Below are 21,709 nucleotides of genomic sequence, written 5' to 3' on the forward strand. Positions count from 1 at the left end.
ATTAAGAACTGTAATGTGGTCCATTAAGGACCTTAAGTTTTAAGGTGGAAGGGGACTATCTAGGGCCTGGAGATCCTTTGTCCCTGTGGAAAAGGAATTAGGAGACCTAGACCAACCCCAATCTCCTTTCTTCTCATTCCCTTATGTTCTACTGAACACTTCTAAGCTCTTGGATGTTGGGGTGAGTGGGCAATATAAGCCTCCTTCCTCTTTCCCTTTTTCACTGAATGGATTCTTCAAGGAAAACTAGTTAATTTCTTCATTGCACTTCAGATGTAATCCAGCCAGTATGACATTCATACTCAATATAAAAGACATTGACTTGGGAAGGGTGAGATGGGGTGTGGTGGGGCAGTACATGGCATTTATTGGTGATGACAACAGGGTGAAGGTCATGGCCATGTGGGGGCATGGGCTCAGCTACACAACCACACGAGAGGATGCAGGTAGGGTGTCCAGAAGCTAGAAGAGATTCCTTACCTCTGTTCCTTTTCTTTCCCCCAGCCTAATTTAAATAGTTGTGTATATGAGCAAGAAGAAAAGTTTGGGGTCTGTGACCCTCATTGGTAGTAACAGGATAAGGAAGAAATTAAATACACGAGCAGATGTAGGTGCTCCCTGAGGTATTTGGCCTTCTCCATGCACCTACTCCTACCAACTTCTTTTTGACTCTGCTTTCTTGCTCATATTAAATCCCAGTTATAAAGGGTAAACACTCGGGTCAGAATAATTCTAGAAAATATGAGGGCCCGGCTGTCTCCTTAATACTTTGCCCTAAGATTTTCAAGTCCCTTTCTCCTCAACAGAGTTTGGCAATTTTGTCCTCTTTCTCAGCCTCCCTATCTCCCCTGCACACACATCTTGACCACTGAATGAATGAATAGAAGCAAAATCTAGGTGTGGATATGGGATGATTGTCAACTTTCTTATGTGTGATTTCAGAACTGAAAGAAATCTTGTAAGACCTCAAAGTTTGGTTCCCTTGGCTGATGGAGCAATAGGAGGGACCCTTACTCTCTTCAGGACCTTGACACTGCCCCTTGCCATGGCTCTCCTCCTCACCTCCCAGTCACCTTTAGGGGGGAACATCTCTTTCCTGAGTCTGGAAGAAATGGAGCCATTTCTACAGGAATCTTGGACTTGAGGGTACTGCCCAGAGAAGACAGCTTCTTGTGCAGGAGAGAGTGCCAGGGTTATAGAACTGTATATAACTAGTACTTAGAAAGTGGAGAGCATGGAGGTTCTTAACACAAAGTAAAAGGACCACCTATAGCTCTTGGAATATTGGGGCCCAGGGCTAGGCAAGGGGACTTAGGGGGCTAAGCCTAATGTCAGCCTAAGGCTAGCTTAACTTCAACCTGCCAATAAGCTCTTGCCCTGCTATTCCATACGTTTCCCCCTCTGCTCCCTTGGACAGACCAGAGCAGGGCAGGAAGAAGTTCAATAGCTATCCTTAGGCCATGGCCGATTGCGTTGCCAGTTCCTTTCATTGTAATTATGCTCTGAGCTCCGGGCCAGAAGCCGGTCTTGAGGGTCCTGTCCATTGGCACTGGGTAGCCCAGAGGTGTGCTGGCGATGCGGCTGATACAGATCTCGATAGACTTCAGTGTATTCATCCTCCAGGTGGTGAGAACTGCGCTGAGAAGATTCAGTCCAAGCTTGGTGTGAGCTCTCACTGGCCTCATCTGAAGGCATCAGGCTGTCCCGCTCTGGGGGTGAGCACTCTCCTCCTTGCTCCCCCAGCAGCTGCTGGTTCTAGGAAAACCATCAAGGCAAAATCAACACTGGCTTCTCACCCTTTCCTCAACCACATCCTAAGCTTGAGGTGGGGTGGGGAGGAGAGAGGAAGGAGCTAGAATAAGCTGCTTCCTGACCACACTTAGAGAAGGAGATGGCTTCCTAAAATAAGGAACTGGAGTTTAATCACTTTTCCCTACCATTTCCACGCCACTGCACCCAGGTCTGAAAGGAGATGATTGCTGTTTTTTCCTAACCTAGAAAATGTGTCCCCATCTCTACTGTAATTTGCCTTCCCTATCAGAAAATCCTTCATCTTGTCTTGTTTCAGTTCTTCCCACTATTAGAAATTATCTGCTAAACCAGCTTACCATCTCTTACTCTGCAAAGATTTAAATACATCTGCCTTGGCAATAGTTTAGGAAAGGAACAGTAACTAAGGTACTTGGACTGAGGGAAGTCTGGTTACCTGAAGGTCGGGGATAGCACTGGGTGGGCCCAGTAGGCCAGGCCCTGGAGCTGGATAGTGAGTAGCTCTCCAATACACTTCCAAGTACTCAGCCAGGTGCTCACAGGCATCTTCCAATTGGTTCTCATCCAGGATCACATCAAAAGATTCCTTAGGGATGGGGAAGGGGGTGGGAGGTGAGGAAGGAAGGGATCTCAGGCCATCTGATCCACCTCCATCTTTTTACAGATAAGGCCCGTAGAAGGTAAGCATCTTGCCTAAGGTTACCTATGTAGATCCAAGCTGCTGCTTCCACACTTCCCACAAGTCACCCCAACCAGACCCTAAAAAGTAAAGTCGGGGCAAGAGTTAATGCACTCACTGGTGGGCATTGCACCAGCTTGTCATACGCCATCATCTGAACATTCACATGTTTCATCTGGGACTTTCCCCGGGATCGGATCAGACGATGAAGTACCTAGGGGACAAATAAGCATGGGCTCCCTTCTCGTGGGAGGGATCACAAGTAAAATTGGGGATGATGTTGTTCAAGGGAATGGGGGAGGTTCTGGGTGTGCTGTCTTCAGGGACATGAGTGGAGCTGGGTATGATAACTATGAAAAGTATAAGGGAAAATAAGCCCAGCTGGAACACAAACATAATTCAGACTTAGGCAGTGAGACCAAGCTAAGCAGGAGCATCCCTAGTAGTTTGGGGGACCCAGGTTGGCACCATCCCCATCCCCTTGCACCTCCCTGCTGACCTTGGGTGAGGACACTTTGACATATACGATGATGGGGGCCAGAGAGGTCTTAGTCAGCTGGGCAGGGTGGTTGATGGTGTCGGCATCCAGCACTACCAGCTGCAGAGACTTGGCCAACTCGAAGATCCGCTCGATCTCACTCTGCACCTCAGCTGTGGGGGGAGCGGTCAGCAGGTTCCCCCCACCCCCAAAGGGGGAATCTCCAAGGCTTTGGGAGGTTTCCAAGAGTCTACCTTCCCCCCATTGCCTTGTGACCATAAACGTTCTAGTGGATGATCATAAATTCTTTGAGGGCGAAGCCTATCTAATTTCAGATGTGAATCCTAGTACCAAGCCCAGTTCCACATACACAGTAAGGGTTAAATGTTTGTTGTCGAAGTGGTTCTCAAAGACATCATTCAGTTTCAGCTTTCTGAAGGACCGAGAATTAAGGTACCTTGTGGGAATAGGTAATGGGGTGGCACTGTAGCATGGGTGAAGAAGCAATGGGATGTGATGAGTTTGGGAGCAAATGGAGAAAGTAGAGGAAATAAAGCAACTGGGGACTAGAAAGAGCTTTGTGTGAACTGGGAAGGGTTCTCACCAATGCTGGATCGAGCTGTAGAGCGTTCAATTATAGTTCTCTTGCCTGGGTTGTTGAGCACCGATCTCTTTGCCAGAGAGAGATCGGCTGTAACTCGAGTGATAGAGATCCTGGAGAGCAGGGGAAATGGAGTAAAGGATCACGACTGGACTCTAAAGCCAAAAGAGTTTGACTCCTAATATTCCCCTAACCCTAGCTACCCAATTACCCCCTCAAAAATGACTGTACTGTGGAAACAGTAGATTAGGAAGTGTCTGACCCACCCAATGCAACTTCAGGGAACTCACCTGCCATCGAATCGATGCTTTAGAAAATCAAAGAGTGCCTTCTGCATCATGTCTGTGACCTGATGGGTGAGAGTATGGAAAGCCTTAGTTTGATTGCATATAAAAACCCTGTGGAAAGGGATAGCATGCTCTATCCTCCATAACCCAATTGCATCTCTACATATATCCATGTTTCCTTTGGATAAGGGATTAGATCTCTTTGCAAGCTCTCAGAAAATGTTAAAGGCAACAATGAGAGCCATGCCCTAGTCAGTGGATATCTCCAAGGGGCATGTAGAGTTAGGGTTAGATGAGGATTTGGACTGAAAGATCACTTCCCTACTTACCTCATAGCCTTTCAAAGAAGGCCCCACAAGCACCACAGGTCGCATGGAGGGTACCACATCATATGGGGGCACATGTTCTGCCTGAAGAGGGCAGAGAACACCAGAACCACATGGGGGTCCATCATTCATTAAAGGACACTTTTCCTTTCTAATGCTAATGCATTGTATAGCTATTCATTGGACATGAGTAGGATAAATAGGATTGAGGGTAGTAGCAGGGAGGTATTGGAAGGTAAGCAGAAAATCAGGATGCCTTGATCCTTCCAGACCTCTTGTCATCAGTTTCCTTCCTTGCTCTGTTTCATTCCCTAAAATTAGAGGTCCTGAAGTTGTAGAAAGTGTGTAAGACAGAAAAGTTAAGGGGAGAGAGACAGGCCAAGGCAGGGAGAACTTGCCCTACCATGTGAAAAGTGAGAAAGGGTTTCCTTCTTAAGCAAGTTCTCAGCTATATATATCCTCACTATCTTCCCCTCCTCCTGGGAGTTCTTAGATTACCCCCTCCCCCTTTGAAAAATCTCTCCTGATTTGGGCAGCTGACTCAACATTCACTTCCTCTGTTCTGGCTTGGAGAAGAAGGGTATGGGGAACTTAGTGGGGGGTGGAATTCTAACAATTGCCCGTAAATTCTGAGCCTCCCAAGCCCACAACCCCAACCTTGAACTCACCTGTTTTTGCTTCTGTTTGGCTTTTTGGAAAAGGAAATAAGAGACTGAGGTTGGTGAGGGGGGAGGGAGCCCTGGGAGAGACATGGTGGCCCCTGTATTACCCACACCCACACCCATACCCACATTAGACAACAGGGTAGCCTCACCTTGTGGGAGAGATGCCAGGTTCCCCCAGTACTATAGCTTTCCCTCCCCCAACTTTTCCCAATCAGCCATAATGAGATCGATCCCTCCCCATATTGGACTCTTTATCCACCTAAGATGGGAAGAGAGGAAATTACCTAGAGATGGGGGAGGAGAACGACGGTTGCCAATGTCACCAGGAAGGTTCCCAGATCTCCTGAAGTTAGACCAGGATGGGGGAGAGGGGAGGTTGAAGAGAAAGACGAGAAATGGAAAAAGTGAGTGGCTCCTGCCTTTCAGTATACTTAACCCTCCCCATGTTACTACCTGTCCCATACCTAGCCTTTTGTTCTTGCTTGAGGCGTATGGTTTCCAGGCGCTGAGGGCTGGGGATGAAGGCAATATCCCCACCTTCCTTCACTAGTCTCCCAATCCACCAATCATTGTTGTATTTCTAGAAACAGACAGGTAAGGCATTTCAGAATTAGGAAAAGGTATAGGAGAAGGAGTAATTCCTTTCTCATTTCTTCATAATTTTGGATCTTAAGTTTGGAAAGAAAGAAAGTAGGGGAGAAAAATTAAGGTGAGTAGGCATGGAGAATAGTGAGAGTTGGTGAGGTTGGAGACCTAGTCTTGGGGATTAGAGATTAGGATCCCAATGTTCAGATGGTAATTAGGGAGTTTGTAGGGACTTCAGTCTTAGTGGTAGACCTAGGAAATCAAGGAGATTCGAGACTGGGAATAGAACAGTTTACCTCTTTGATATGCAGGAAATCTCTGGCTTCAAAGTTGACCCCTGAGCCCTGGACAGGGCACTCCTCATCCAACACCCCACAGTAACTGACATTGGTTCTCACAGCAAATGCCACTGGTTTGTGCTAGGAAAAGGATTAGCAAAAAACATGAATGTGAAAAGTTATCCTTTCCCCCTAAGTCTTAGCACTCTAATAGTGAAAGAGGGATGGAGAAGACCAAAGAATCAGGAATGACAGGACACACTACATACCTTGGCTCTTTCCAGCTGCTGCTGTGCCTGGCTCTCCACCTCTCGACGAGCACTCTCCCTGTCCTCCTCTAGGGAAAGGTCTGAGTCCAGAGACGGTCGGCTAGTATAGGAATCTGCTGAACCCTGGGTAGAGAAAGATGCAGTGGTTCCAGGGTTGTGGAGGGTTCAACCTTTACAAAGGTGGTATGGAGACCATAAAAGTCATGGGGTTGGCTGAAATTGTTGTAACACTAACACTCTCCCTCTCAACTCTTCCATGGAAGGAGGAGGGATAAGAACTGCCAGAATTCTGTTGTTCACACACTAAACACATGTGATCTCCATGGAGATATTATAGAAGTTCATCAAAAAGCCACTAAAGTCTGTGTTTGCCAGAATCCACCCTGTCCATCCCCCATTACACTTGGACTTGAATGACTAAGCTAACTTATTAGTACTATCTTCATATAATATCTCTTATACTTCCTTTTCCTCCCTCTCCTCTCCTCTTCATCCTGTCTCCCATGGCCCACAGAAGAAGCTCCAGATACAATGATAATATCCAGGAATCCTGTCTCCCTCCTAAAGGATCTGATTGAAAAATGTCCTTTCAAGGTCCATGATGGTCATAGGGAACTGTTTAAGTATAGCCAAAAAAAAAATATTACATAAATGTGGCATTGAGATGAATGTTGGAGGGGATGCGGGAAAACTGGGACAGGTAATGCATTGTTGGTGGAGTTGTGAACGAATCCAACCATTCTGGAGAGCAATCTGGAATTATGCCCAAAAAATTATCAAACTGTGCATACCCTTTGATCCAGCAGTGTTTCTATTGGGCTTATATCCCAAAGAAATAGTAAAGAAGGGAAAGGGACCTGTATGTGCCAAAATGTTTGTAGCAGCCCTATTTGTAGTGGCTAGAAACTGGAAAATGAATGGATGCCCATCAATTGGAGAATGGCTGGGTAAATTGTGGTATATGAATGTTATGGAATATTATTGCTCTGTAAGAAATGACCAGCAGGATGAATACAGAGAGGACTGGCGAGACTTACATGAACTGATGCTAAGTGAAATGAGCAGAACCAGGAGATCATTATACACTTCGACAACGATATTGTATGAGGACATATTTTGATGGAAGTGGATTTCTTTGACAAAGAGACCTAACTAAGTTTCAATTGATAAATGACGGACATAAGCAGCTACACCCAAAGAACGAACACTGGGAAACAAATGTGAACTATCTGCATTTTAGTTTTTCTTCCCGGGTTATCTATACCTTCTGAATCCAATTCTCCCTATGCAACAAGAGAACTGTTCGGTTCTGCAAACATATATTGTATCTAGGATATACTGCAACATATCCAACATATAAAGGACTGCTTGCCATCTAGGGGAGGGGGTGGAGGGAGGGAGGGGGAAAAAAAATCGGAAAAGAAAGGAGTGCAAGGAATAATGTTGTCAATATAAAGTAATCATTAAATAAAAAATTAAAATTAAAAAAAAAATGTGGCATTGACCCACTCTTGTCTACTTATACACATCTTCTCTCTAGGAATTGAGATCCTACACTCTTCAGTTCCTGCCTCCTCTCAGGCTGAAAATGGAAATAAATACCAACTTCTGGTAGTTACAACCTGGTGTCTTCTTCCCCACTTGTGAGGGCATCAGAGCTGGATGCAGCTCCAGACTAAGATAGCAACACAAAGCTGTTTCCTTTGGCATGGACTCTCAAGCACCTGTAAAGAAAGGCCCCACCCACCTATCTGACACTCTTTGATCCATCCCTTTCCCATCCCCAGAGGATGCCAGGCTCTAGAGAAACCTATGCTGGTGCCAAGCAACTCAGGCAAGAAGGACTTGATTTGGGGAAGATGCAATTGAATCACATGGATTCCATGAAGTTTTAAAGGCAGTGTTTCCTTCCTTTGAAAGCAAGGGTCCCTGAATGCAAGAATAAAAAACAGCAGACTGTTGAATGTACAAAATTTCCTCTTAGGGATAATAAAGAAACACGAAATAGAGGTAGGCTGATTGCTGGACTCTGGATTAAGTGGAAAAGAATTTATTTTACGAAGTGAGCCCTTCGGGATAAAAAAAAAAACAAAAAACTTTTGAACAGTTTTGTTCACAGAGTTTAAAGTTGGACAGATGATCATAGGACCTAGAATTGCAAGGAATCTTAATAACTCCTATAAGACATGAAAAAAATGAGGGTCGGAGAAATGAATAGTCTATGGTTACATGGATAGCAAGTAGCAAAGCTATTTTTTTTAATTCAGACCTCTGACTCTAAAGTCAGTGCTCTTTGCCTTATATCATATCTCCATCTCACTGAATTGAATAGCTTCATTATATCTAGAAAAGGGGAAATCTTGAGTCTGATTCTGTCCAAAGGATGGAAAGACAATGTGTTGACAAAGTAGAGGGAGAGGAATCAGGTCAACTTCCTAGATATTCCTAAGGATACAGACATACCCTAAGGACTCAAATATAAGAACAGTTTTGACAGAGGAAGCCAGAGCTTTTTAACTGGGGATAGAGATAAGAAGAAACTGAACTTGGGACACAAATCTGCCTTCCCATCATAGCTCTCTACTCCACATCAGGTCCAGTCTCCAGATCTCACAATCTAAATTAAAAAAAAAACAAAACAAAAACTGACCTGGAGCCACAGTAAAAAAGACAATGGGAAAGTCTTTGATTTTACACAGAGCAATCTATTCACTGTATTCCATCTTCCCTGGGGGCAAAATAATAGACTGGAATCCCCATTTATTCATTCATGCAATAAACATTTATTATACTCATGGCAGTTAGATGTGTTCTGAGGTTTGAAGGTAGGCCGGATTCTTTACAGAGTTGGGCTATGGGGATATTCTTCAGTCTTATGACATTCAGATGATATTTGGAGACTCTTCTCCATCATTGGCCAAAGCCTCAAGCATCGTTATCAAAGGTCTCCCTTCTGTCTCCTGGGCAGAATCAGGAAGAATCATTTGGGTCTCTGACCCACAAATGCTCATCTATTATTAACTAACTTCAGAGTCAGCTTCATCACTTTCTTTCAGTCACCCTGAAGTCTGATGTGATTTCTCTCGCTTTCATGAAAATGTAAGCAGAGATGATGTAAAAGTATTGATACTGTGGACTCCCCAAGTACCTAATACATATTAATACCACTCTTACTGTCCAAGACAGTGCATAGTAGGTAAGGAGTTTAATATAAATATTAGGATTTGGAGGAGGGTTAGAAGATCTGAATTTGTAATTTTATCCTTATATGTAATCTCCTACATGAAAACTTCCCCTCAAAATATATGCCAACAATTTATCCAACTTCTAGCCTCAACTTATCTACTTGTTTGGGGCATCAAGATTAAATTGTTCCCCTTTCTTCAAGTTCCCCCACTTGAAGGTAGGAGATGGAGAATTAAATTAATTATGTTGACTTAGTGTTATAAGTCAATGTCTCCGAATAGACAGAATCATAGATATGAATCATCGATTTAGAACTAGAAGAGACCCCAGAAGACTTACAATCCAACTCCCTCATTTACAGATGTGAAAACTCAAACTGAGAGTGCTTAAATCACTTGTCCAAGGTCACTTTAGGTAGTATCAGAGGTGATATTTGAGTCGAGGTTTTCAAATTCCAAAGCTAGTACTTTCTCCTCTATCACATGCCAGAGGTAACATGATACTGGATTTATACTCAGACATGAGTTTAAAGCCTGATTCTGTTGCTTACTAAGTATTTGACGTTGGGTAAATAATTTTCTTTCTTCACCTCATTCCTTTATCTGTAAAATGAGAATGTAAGAGGAGATGTTTTCTAGGGTCTCATCTAGTTCTAAATCTTATGTTCTACTCAGCACACAGACCTAGCACCCTGCCACTATCTCGAAGAAAACAAGCCTGTCCTGCCAAGCCATACCCTGGAGACCCAAGTTCTTTCTTTTCCCTTACACAAGGCAGCCAGAGACAGTGTTGTGGAGCTGCCAGGAGTCAGCATGATGCTCTGATTGTGCCCCCCTTGCCTGGTGTGTGTGTGTGTTGGGGGGGGGGTGTAGGCTGCAACACCACTCTTGCCTGGCACAAGAAAAGGAAAGAAGATGAGCCCACGGATTTATTTGGAGCCTCCTACTGCTTCAGTGGGGATCCTGGAGAGAGAGGGAGGATTGAAGTAGGTGAAGGGCATTAGGGGAGGAAGTGGTAGATCTAGGAACCAGAGTAGGGTAGAAAATGGGCACAGGGCCAGAATGGCCAAGATAATGGTTTCTCTCCTTAACATTCCCACCAAGTACTCTTTCTCCTTATCTTTATTCCTCTTTTCTGAGTGACATTTTTCTGTCACTTGCTTATAAGCTTTTCAAAGAAATCCTCTGCTCATTCACCAGGGATAAAAAAAAACAAAATAAAGCAAAACCTGCCAGGTCCCCCCGGCCTCAGACATCTCTTCTCAGGCATAAGCTGACACCCTGGGTAGTGCCAGCTGCCCCCTTAACAAACAGTACAGATGAGACCCATAAGGCCTTGGACAATGAATCAGAATGCCAGATAATCAGCCCCCTGTGGTGCAGCCTAGAGCTAAGGGAACCCCCAACTGGGAGCATTGCGGGTACCTATTCTACTCTTACTTCCCTTACCAGGATATACATTCTGGATCCCTCAAGCTACGTCTAACCTAGGATCAGGCTGGGCCAGGGACCTTGCCCCTTCAAAAAACTCTTTGACTAATAGCCTAAATATCTATCACCACCACCTAGAATCATATGGACAGCTTTAGGGACATTTCTCCCTAAAATCAGGAGAGAGAGAAGGAGCAAGCACTTAAGGGGCCAAAAAGCTGTTAACTAACCTTTGTCCTTCCCAGCATAATTCCACTCTTCCTCTCCAACCTCCCTCAAATCACCAGAATCTTTGCCTAATGAGGTTTGTCTCCAAAGAGTCAGGAGATAAAAGCAAAAATGAAAATTAAATATTTATAGGTCGCCTGTTTCCCTGAGCAAAAAGCTTCCTCCACCCTCAGGCCTTCCATCTTCTGGCTCCCTCAGCCCCATCACCCAGATATTTTTCCGCTGAGAAAGCAAAGGAGTCATTTGGCACCAAAGTGGCCATGTGTAGGCAACACCAGGAGTCTGGTGGGCAATTCAAGCTCTGGCTCAATTAGCCCCATTATGTGTGCAGTGCTCATGTCTCAGTTGGAGAGCAGGAGTTTGACCAGGAGGTGTGTAAGAAGATGAGGAAGTTTTGAAGGTAAGAAAGAAACAAAGACCTTGGGGGTCTAGAAGAGAAGGTTTCTACAGTTTGGAGCCCCTCTGGGAGATCCCTCTCAAAGGAGGCTCCTGACCATGTTTTGACTAGAAGGGACCCAGTCCTCCAATGCCCACCCCACCCCCCTCTCCTCATTCTCCAAGGTATTTCATTTTCACTTAGTTGTTCTATCTTTCCAAAATCTTTCCAAAAAATCAGGCATCCTGATCCAAAACCATTTATTTCTGATTTGTTCAAGCAGTTCAAAACCCCCTTAACTCTCCTCTGGTAGCCTGCTGTTTCTAGAAAGTTCCACCTTCCACACCCCTTTTACAACCCCTGTGTTAACCCTATTCCTAATGCCACTTTAGGGACATCCCTCTTATTAATACCTTTTCAGGGTCTGCAGCCAACTCCAAGCTTTCCCCCCTCCCAGGATCTCCAAGAGCTTAACTCTGTTCCTATCCTCATCTTCCCTAAGATTTCTTCTCCCCTCTCAATCCCCCCCACCCCCAACCCTAGTTCGAAGGCCTTTAGGGGGAGGGGAAACAATCCGAGAAACAGTCAGCAGAAGATGATCCTCCTTCCTTTCTGACAGTCCCTTCCCCTCTCCCTCAGTAGAGATGTTTTATATCTCAGAATAGGAGGTGGAGGGGGAAAGGGTGAAGATGTCCCCAACTTCCCCACCTCCGTCGCCATGGGCACTCACCGCCTCCGAGTCCTCAAACCCGGGCACGTAGGAGTCGTCATACATGGGGGAGTCCGGACTGGGGAGCAATCAGGGCCGCGGGGGTGAGGGTGGACGGGAAGGGAGGGGACAACCCGGGGCAGGGAGCGAGGGCAGCACTGGGGCCTGTGAGATGTCACCAGGGCCCGGGGAGACGGGCAGGCCACAAGGGAGCAAGGAGAAGACTAGCTGCTAAGAGCTCAAATCTCAGCTCTCTCTCCCCGACCACCCCCTTTCTCTCCTTCTTCCCAGCCCTCTCCACACACCAGGCTGGTTCCACCCAGAGCGCTGCTGAGGAATCCAGCTCCAGCCCCTACAACAATAGCGCCCGCCCACCAGCGTCCCCCCGCCCCCCCCCTCCCCGCTCCTGGTAGGGAGGCTTGGGCGGGGTGTGTGGTGATAGTGGTGGAGGGGGAGACCAGGGTGAGGGGAAGAAGGCGGAGGGGGATGGAGGGGGCGAAGAGGGTTAGGGTGGATCCCTAAGCATCTATCCAGCTAAAGAAAAGGTGGGGGAGTGGGAAGGTGAAGGAAGGGGAGGAGGGCTTGGGAGAGTGGGGCGGGGCGAGGAAAGATTGGGAGACAGACACACAGAAACCCAGGAAATACTCTTCAGGGAAACAAAGGGCAAAGGGGGAGGGAAGGAGAGACTTAAAGAGAAAAGGAGGCAGCTGAGCAAAGAAGAGAATCATAAAGAGAGCAAAGCAGGGAGGCAGAGAGAAAAAAAGAAAAAAGAAAAGCTAGAAAGTAGAGACCTGAGAGTAAAGAAGAGGTGTATTGGGATGAGGGGAGTGAATGAGGAATAAAGGGTAAAAGACAGAAGAAATGAAAGAGAAAGTAAAGGACAGGGAGGAGGCTTTAATTCTGTTTTGAGGACTACGGGTCAAGGCCTACAGGCAGTTTTGCCCTTTTCCCACCCCTCCCAAAGATCAGCAAGTGTTTGAAGGATGAGGAGCTGATGCCAAGGGCCACACTTCCAAATCCAGTTTAAGGATTAGAGTGAGTTGGGCACTGCCCTTCAGAGGAGATGCAGTAAATGTCATAGAGTCATTTTTCTGGTGAGAAAAATCTGCCTCTTCCCTCCCCTAAGTACGTTGAGAAAGGGTAATTCCCTCCGATTATACCCAAAGCATCCTAAGTACCTCGGACAGAGCTGAGGAATTGCCAGGGTGGCTGCTCATGTGAAGATTCCTGAAATCATTTGTTGAAGTCACTTTTCCTTCAAGTCCCAACTCAGGTACCTCTTCCTTCAAGAAGACTTCACTTCCTACATCTGCCCCAACTGAAAGTGATTTCCTTTTTTTTGTTAAATTTCTCACAACACTTTACCAGGATCTCTTCTTTGTACTTTTTCATCTCTACTTTGTACTTTGTACTTCACCTTCTCCCTGCATGACAATGATCCTTCTGTGAATGTGTGTGTATGTGTGTATGTATAGCTAGTTATCTACCTATTCCCCTATTTTGACAGTTTTAAAAATCATTAAGCTTCTTGAGAGCATAGTTTCATCTATCTTTACATTGCTAACACCTAGAAACACAGCTTGTACAAGGTAGGTGATTAGTAAATAATATTGAGTTGGATTGTTAAACTGTGAAAGAAAGCAGAGAATAGTTCAGGGTGGGGCCATGGGGATGAATGTAAACATGCCCTGTGGATATCAGGGGTAAGCATTCCTATCTCCACCTAGTCACTGATGCAGATGTCAAATTCCTTTCTTCCTAGCGGAGATTGAAGTGAGTAGCACATCTCTGAAAACATTCCTCAAAGTATTTAGGACTTCCTCCAAATCCTTTGTCATTTTGGTTCTTTCCTCTTCCTATTCTCTGGGCAGTATAAGAAAGAAAAATCATTTGGATTTGCTAAAGAAAAATTCAAAATGGTTCTCTTGAGAAATCCTAAGTGGGGGTGTAAATTAATCTAGAAAGGAAGAAAGATCTGAGAGAAACCCAGGCATTCTGACATCCCACTCCTTGAATGAGAGTGTAATAGTTCATTTTCACATCTTCCATTTCTCCCAAGGAGAGTGCACCAAGAAGCCTGTCACTCCAATTCAGTTTAAAACATTTTTTTATAAAAAGTCTATTGCTATATCCCTTCCTCTTTCAGTAGGAGGAAGGAATTGAAGTGAGGAGCACAGAAGGCACCAATAGATGTCTCAGTATTATGCTTTTTCAAAGAAGGGACAGAATCTCAGAACTAAGGGGGATGGATACCTAGTCTGAGAAACAAAAGGTCTCTAAGAGGCTGAAAGGAAGACATCATGGCATGATAAAACAGGTGGAAAAATGATAATTTAAAAACCTGGTTTCTAATTTTGCTTTTGTCTCTACCTAGTAATGTGACTTTGGACAAGTCAGTTAATCTCCTCTCTGGATCATACTTTCCACGTCAGCAAAATGTAGATTATTAGATGGACTAGATTCTAAGGTATCCAAGTCTAACATTCTGAGCTTTAGAATTTGTCATTCAGGATGTCTAGATTTTTAACTTCAACTTTGCTATTGACTTTTTTTGTGTTTGGAGGCAATCTGGGTTAGATGACTTGCTCAAGATCACATCACTAGTATCTGATGCCAGATTTGAATTGAGGTCCTTCTAACTCCAGGATCAGTAATCTATCTTACTGTCCATCTTCCCCCTCCCCCTCATCCCCCCCAGCCCATATTGACTCCTCTTTCCATACTTCAGTTTATCTGCTCTATAAAGGTTCTTGAGACCTTTTCTAATATTTTTTCAGTAGAATATAGAAGAATTGAGAATGGAAGCAACAGGGCATCTTGAGGAAGAAGAAGGGCATATATGCCTAGTAACTCAAACCGTCATGACCACCATCACCTTGACCTTCCAGCTTAGAATCAGCACAGAATCCTGGGCACAAGAGCCTTGAGAATTGCAGTGCTCTCCCAGGACAGCTAGGAAAGAATGCTGGGCTTGGATTCAGGAAGACATTTTCCTGAGTTCAAATCCAACCTCAGACACTAACTAGCTGGGTGACCCTAGGCAACACAACCCTATTTGTCTCAGATTCTCATCAGTAAGATGAGCTGGACCACTTCAGTATCTGTGCCAAGAAAACCTCAAATGGACTCAAGGAGAGTTGGACACAAAACTAAAAAATGACTTAATTATAACAACACCTCCTCCTTGCAGCCTAGCAAGTCCAGCAGCCTAGTGCAAAATTATTGTGGAGAAATGATCCGTCTTCCTCATCACCACTAGCAAAATTGCTGACCAACTGCCACTCTGAAAGCAACAGAGTCACTCCTGAACCAGCAGTCCTGTTTTCAGGCAAATTCTAATGACCATCATTAGAGAAAACAACTTCTATAGAGAAAGGGTCAGTCATTCCCAACAACCTATCAACTAACTGCCACACACAGAATAGTGAAAAGTAGCAAGAAAGAGGTAGTAGCATGTACCAAGCAAGTTAAGACTACCACCACCACCCTGACCACCATCTCCCCTCTGACCCTGAAGGAGACAGCCCAGGATGCTGAACATGAGAGTCTTGATAATAGCACTGCTTTCAGCCCAGTGCCCATAGCCATCATCCTGGGAAGCAATCCCTGTGGAGTTGCAGCCTAGCAACAGCTCCTGTAGGTGTTACAGCCTCAGCTACTAAAGGCTTAGAAAGGAAAGTTCTTGTCACCTTGTCACAGAAAAATAGTTCAACATCAGAAATTGCCAGGATTATAGCAGTAGAAATGACATGAAAGAAGCATTAATATTTGCTTTGCTATAAGACCCTAAGGACCATCTGACTTGCAAAAGAAACCTTCCATTGTGTTGTCTCCAACATATTAGAATGTGAACTCCTTGAAAGTTGAGACTTTATACTTTTTATATTCCCATGTTTTATTCATTTATAAATTATTCAAAGAGAAATTTCACCAGGTTCTCTGAGTTTATCAGATTAACAGAACAAGATCTGTCCCTGCCTCCCTCCCTTGAGCCCCTTCTCTGGTCCTTTTGTTACTCTTCTTTTCTCCCAGGAATAAGTAGCACATTCAGAGGTAACAAAACATCAGGGTATAGCCAAGATCTGTGAGCCTGGGGAGAGAAGGCTGGCAATAGCCTGAGTATTGTCAAGGGGAGTTGGTTTACTAGACTTGTAATGTCATCACAGCAGCCTAGGTCCCACTTGTTCTTAAAAGATACCCCATCCCAATCCCAAGTACTGGTGGCAGAAAATTCTCTCAACACATGGGTAATCATCCTAACCATTTATTAGGAAATAAGTCCATGTATTTCATACCTACACCGATCCTCACCTCACTCACAACTGTGCCCTATATATACTCTTTCAAGTCCATTCCAAGACAATTAAATACATTGAATGCGGTAATTTTTTAGAATTATAGGATTTAGAGTTGGAAAGAACCTTAAAAATCATCTAGTCTAACCTTTTCATTTTACAGGGAAGAAAATTGAGGTTCAAGAGGTAAAATGACTTAAGTCATAAAAGTGACAATTACCAGACCTTGGATTTAAACCAAAGCTATCTCACTCCAAAACTAATACTTCTTCTAAAACATTAAGCTTCTTGGAAGTACATTTTTATGATTTCAATTTGCATCTAATATATCAAAAGCTCAAAATCTGGTATATTAACACAGCAGGCAGGTAGTGGGGGGAGAGAGACAGAGTCACACAGAGATTGAGAGAGTGGGAGAGGCAGAATTTTCAAATATGGAAAAAGGATACTTAATTTGCAAAACTTGTATAAGGCACCTAATTGCCTCATCCAAAAATCTGCCCTGATTTGCCAACATCTTTACTAAGAGCTACTCCTCATTCTATTCAATTTCCCGCCACAACCACAACCCTGCTTCATACCAACCTAAAATCTCCTTATTCTACAGCAGGCTATGCCTCTAAGAACTCACTTTGCCAGCAACACCTATTATTCTCCAAGGAACAGCACAAACTGAGATTTAGAGGAGAAAGTTGAAAACATAAGTAAACCAAGGACCCCCCCCCCTTAAAAAAAAAAAAAAAAAGAGGAATAAGCTGAATGTGAACAAAATCATTGATTTTTCTTCGGTGATAAAGGAGTAACAACCATTAGAAATCACAGCTGGTGACAGGTGTTGAGGCACCAGAGAAGGGCAAAGCACAGATAAGGGTGGCCAGGATTGGGGGAGGACTATGCAGGTGAGTTGTAGCACAGCAGTCCTCAAATTACCACTTATCTTCCCTAAGTGCACTGAAGAGCAGAGTAGTTTATACTCCAGAGCGCTGATTAGGAAATCAAGGAAGCTGCCGGCGTGTCTGAAAGCCGTCTTTCTCAGCTGCCTCCAGGATCCGGACCGAGCCCCCAATAACTCCTAGGTTATCCTCCAAGACAGCGGGGGAGGGGCCCAGCTGGCTGTAGTCTCCCCCTTTCTTAGGCAATTCTGACTTTTGCCTCTTCTCCCTCTACAGCCTGCCCTCCCCAACCCAGGAGTTCCCCTGTTTTGGCTCTTTCTTCTGCCCACGGCAGAGACGGCTTCTTCCATCTCTCTCATTTTAGTGCCTCTCTCTCTGGCTCCCCTTTGCCGCTACCTTTCCCAACTGAACACCTTCACCCCGCGCAGCGCAGTTGGTCCCGATATCCCCCCTCCCAGACTGTGCACCGAGCCCGTTGTCATAGGGCTGTGATTACCTCGTTCAGCAGAAACGTTGCACTGGAGTCAGAAAAAGACATAGACAGGGTTAGCGGCGCCCCCGGGCCAGCAGCTCAGAGGCCGAAGCGAGATACGGCAGGCGGCCGCCAGGCACACAAGCTCCCGCTTGCTAGCCTGGCTTCACCCAGCACCAGCCTCCTCCCCTTTCGGTTTCCTCCCCTTCTCCTCCCTTTACTTCTCCTCCTCTCCCTCTCCTTTTCCCTCTCCCGCCTTCCTCTCTCTTCTGTCTCCCTCTGTGTGTCTCTATGTCTCACATTTTCATATTTTCTTCATTTTGTCTTTTGGCTCTGTGTCTCGGTTAGTCCCACCTTCCACTCAAGTCTTCCCTTTTCCTTTCAGGTTCTCTATTTTTTGCCCTTCTTTCCTTCCTCCCTCGGGCCATACTGGGATGCAGGTACTCCCAACAACAAGGAGGGGAGGGGCCGGAGGAGGGGAAGATGTCATTCTCTTTGTATTTAACAATAATGTTCAAAGGAACTGCCCCTTTAATTCCTGATCTCATAGTTCCTGAAACTACTTGCCCTGGCATTTCCTATTATATTACATGGGCTGTAACTTAGCCTGAGGGGAAAACCAAGGGGAAAGGATCCAGAGTGAGAGAATTAAGAGTAAAAGAAGCATCTGAAAGCACCTGCAATCCCTGACCCAGCAGTGAGATTCATTTCTAGTCATCTGCTTCTAGTACTTCTGCAAACTAACTCAACGCTTTGCTTCCAAAAAACATCAGAGCTGCAGCATAGTTACAAATAATGGCAGAGCTGAGGACTGAAAATAAACTACTCAATTTGCATATCGCTTGTGAACAATTCTTAGGTCATTGTCTTAATGCTTAAATCAAGAGAAATCCCGTTCTGGTTCCCCAATTTCCTGCACCTTCATGGCATCATTCTCATCCCCGACCCCCAAACTCTTACAAGGGTGATCACATGTGTGCTGTCACTTGGATACTCGTAGGGCGCCTTTCTCCCCATTTCCCAGGATTTCAATATCGTTGTCCAGTTCTTCCTTCCAAACCAGCTGCACTGGGTACTGAGCTTAGCCTACCCTCTCCTGCTCCAGACCTGAGGTCCGAGGTACACTGGGCCGGGGAGCTCCAAGGGGCACCCAGAGAGGGTGGGGAACTCCGGATGCTGACGCGCACCTAGGCCAGCAGGAGGCGCAACCTTGGGCTCCAGAGGAGAACATTAGGCATAGGAGACAAGACCCCAATATCTAGCCCTTCCTGGTCCCCCTTCTGAGGATGCCAATCCCTCCTCCTTACTCTGGTCCTGTCACTTCCTGCCATGACCCCCTGTGTAGCTCCTCCCTCCCAGCCCAGACCCTTTAGTTGTCCTCTTCTTTCCTCCTCCCCACCCTGTCCCCAGACTCCCAGACCACTTGGACTTACCTCCATCCCGCTGGCACCGCTGCCCCCTCGGAGCACGCCCGCCCTCTACGTTCCTAGCAGAGACAGACCAAATCCCTGGACACTGCTGCCAGGCTAGAAGACAGGAGTGGCCAGAGCAACGGGGACTGTTCCCTGGGTCAGCACCCCCCCCCACCCCCTCTCGGTTGGCACGTCAAACAGGACAAGCCCAAGTCCTGGAGGGGGGGGAGGGGAAAGGATGAAGGCAGGGTAGAGTTGTAGTATTGCTTCTAAAACCTAAGTCTACTTGTCTTTATTGCCCCTTCCCCACAAAGAACTTCTTTTGCAGAACCTCTTCTTTTTCTCCATCTTCCTTCACTTTATGAGTCTGTTCCTCCTCCCCTGGGAGACCCTACAGAGGGAATTCTACTTCCCTCCAAGTATAGAATAAGCAAACAATATGAACTAAAACCTTAATTTCACCCTGAAACCAAGATTTTTCCCATTCCCCAAATCAGCATATTCCTCACCCTTTTCCATGCTAATCTCATTACTCTCCTAGATTGTTTTCCCAATTTGGGAAGCTGAGAACTTTCCTCACAGTACCACTGAACTCAGGATCACCTGCCCTAGAAGTCAACGTTTCCTCCACCCACCCATCCACCCAACTCCAACACTACAACCCTCTCTTTCATTCCAATGGGAGCTGGTTTGGGAGAAGAATGTCACTGGGGGTATTACATTCCTCACTCTATCACCTTCCCTGACCTCCATGCTGGCCTCCTACTCTCAACCCACTCCCCACCTCCAAACTAAGATATCTGAATACTCTGAGATCTGAAAGAGCAGAATGTTGTGGCGATATTGTTTTTAATTTCATCTCACATCTCAACCCTGACCAATTAAAGGCACTGAATGTGTCCCTCTCTACCCCCCCCTCTTATTATTCAGCTTCAGCTATTCAGGAGAAATAAAGAGGTTGTGTGTGTGTGTGTGTGTGTGTGTGTGTGTGTGTGTGTGTGTTTCCTCAGGGTTTTTTACTTTGTATATGTTTGAAATGAGGCAGAGATAGTGCCAGCCATTTGGCAATGTGAACTGGAAGAAAGAGTTACCTCCCCCTCCCAGTACCACCTGCTGACCACAGCTAATGGAGTGGCTCCTTTGGGCCTTAGGGGCATCTTGAGTTATCCAGGGAAGAGCTTTGGTGGGGGGGTGGCCTGGTTAGAATATTTTCCCCCCTTTTCTCTGACTTCTATCTCTCTACCAGAGTCTACAGTCTAGAGAAAAGGCATTTCCACTTTTCCCCATCCCCTTGCTTTTAAATAGAAACATTGTTTCTTTCTGAGCCTGAAAGGGGGGGCAAAGTTGGGGTGAGTAGCTATTCCCTCCATTGTTGTCCTTCCCCTCTACCTATCCCAGATGTCTGATTAAAGTTATCCTTTTTTTGTACAAAAGGTGCATAGATAGAAAATTCAGGCTCTTACCTAATGTACATACAAGGCCTTGAACTTTCCCTCTCCTAAAGATCTATGTAGAATTGCTAGTAAGATTAGTAGTTCCCTCATCACCACTACTACCTTCCCAAGCCCCATCCCAGTCCTAGATCCAAATCCCTTTCTGCCCATCTGGAATCTTCTTTTCCTCCAGACATCCTTTCACCCTGGTCTCTTCATTAACCTCACAGATCTTGGGGGTGGATACTCTTGTTGGGGGTACACTAGAGACTGGGGACAGGGACGTTAGATAGGACCATCAATCCATCCCTATTCTTACTGGAACCAATAAGTTTTCCCTCCACTCCACAAAATCTCCTCCTCCCCCCATCTTCTCAGCAGCTAGACTCCTGAGTGTCTGGAAGCATCAACTCACCCTTCCCTCCACTTCCTTTGGTCTGCCTCAAATCAAGTCCTTGGAGAATTTGCAATCAGTACCAAAAGGGCAGCTTAGGGCAGAGCACAGAGTTCACATTGTCCGTCCCTCTATCTCTGTGAAAGAATAGCTTGTCACTTAGTCCAAGCTAAAACAAAGCTTTTTTTCCTTCTGTTCTGAGAGGTCTAAGGAGGGAATTTCCACAATCATTCTCCATGGCCAACTACAGAATATCAAACTGGGTAAGTTCTTCCAAAAATCTAACCTTAATCCTTCCTGTTGTCAATTTATCCTGCTTCATTTGGGCTCTTCCTCTGGGCCCATGATGTTATTCAATGCTTCCAGGCAGTTTCAGGATCCATCCACTGACACAGCACTTGCTATAAATATGTCTGGAGAAGTTCTTGCTTAAGGACCCAGCATCTGGTGAGCTCTCCCATCCCCCACCAATTTCTCTTTGGGGCTGGGACTTAAAAGATCCAATCTACTGGTTTTGTGGCTTCTAGACTGCCCAGTAATTTTTAAGAAGTTTGGGGGGCACACTTAGTATTAGAGGATGGAGAAATCTGGTATTGAGACAGACAAGATAACTGGATTTTTCTCTCAAATAATCCTCATTCACTTGCCTACTAGACCTTGCCTAATATTCTTTGGCCTCTTTCTATTTTGTGATTGCAACTGAGAGGATGTGATATCTATTCTACCCATGGGGAGATTTTTAAAATTTGGAGTAAAGAAAAGGGCCAGAAAAAGAACCATAACATACTATATATACCAAGGAACCAGGAAAAAAGACTGGGTGTGGCTTTTATAGGGTTCACAGGGTCCTCTCAGGGGGATTGGAAAGCTCAGTTTGTCAGCTGCCCTCTACTGTAAACATTTACTTAGGTCACCCTAGTTCTTGGGGGCTCCTTGGTATTTC

The 21,709-nt window shown here is 45.3% G+C and overlaps 1 protein-coding gene across 6 annotated transcripts; it reads right to left on the minus strand.

The window, feature by feature from the left end:
- Positions 1-337: 337 nt before the first annotated feature.
- CACNB3 (calcium voltage-gated channel auxiliary subunit beta 3) lies at positions 338-21,143 on the minus strand. 6 transcript variants are annotated; one of them, XM_052001530.1, is made up of 14 exons: positions 21,053-21,068; positions 18,961-19,013; positions 5,939-6,061; positions 5,688-5,810; positions 5,271-5,386; positions 5,091-5,149; positions 4,810-4,829; positions 4,145-4,225; positions 3,819-3,877; positions 3,532-3,641; positions 2,949-3,100; positions 2,568-2,663; positions 2,207-2,356; positions 338-1,755 (listed from the first exon to the last, which is right to left on the minus strand). In XM_052001530.1, exons 2-14 carry the CDS (start codon positions 18,964-18,966, stop codon positions 1,441-1,443), a joined length of 1,410 nt encoding a protein of 469 aa, XP_051857490.1. In that variant the 5' UTR covers positions 18,967-19,013; positions 21,053-21,068; the 3' UTR covers positions 338-1,440. The 6 variants fall into 6 exon arrangements, with proteins under 6 accessions (XP_051857490.1, XP_051857488.1, XP_051857487.1 ...); XM_052001528.1 differs by lacking the exons at positions 18,961-19,013; positions 21,053-21,068 and adding exons at positions 17,552-17,573; positions 17,828-18,004; XM_052001527.1 differs by lacking the exon at positions 18,961-19,013 and having other exon boundaries at positions 21,053-21,143.
- Positions 21,144-21,709: the final 566 nt, after the last annotated feature.

The sequence above is a fragment of the Antechinus flavipes genome, chromosome 5 (genome assembly GCF_016432865.1).
Source record: "Antechinus flavipes isolate AdamAnt ecotype Samford, QLD, Australia chromosome 5, AdamAnt_v2, whole genome shotgun sequence".
NCBI classification, from domain to species: domain Eukaryota; kingdom Metazoa; phylum Chordata; class Mammalia; order Dasyuromorphia; family Dasyuridae; genus Antechinus; species Antechinus flavipes.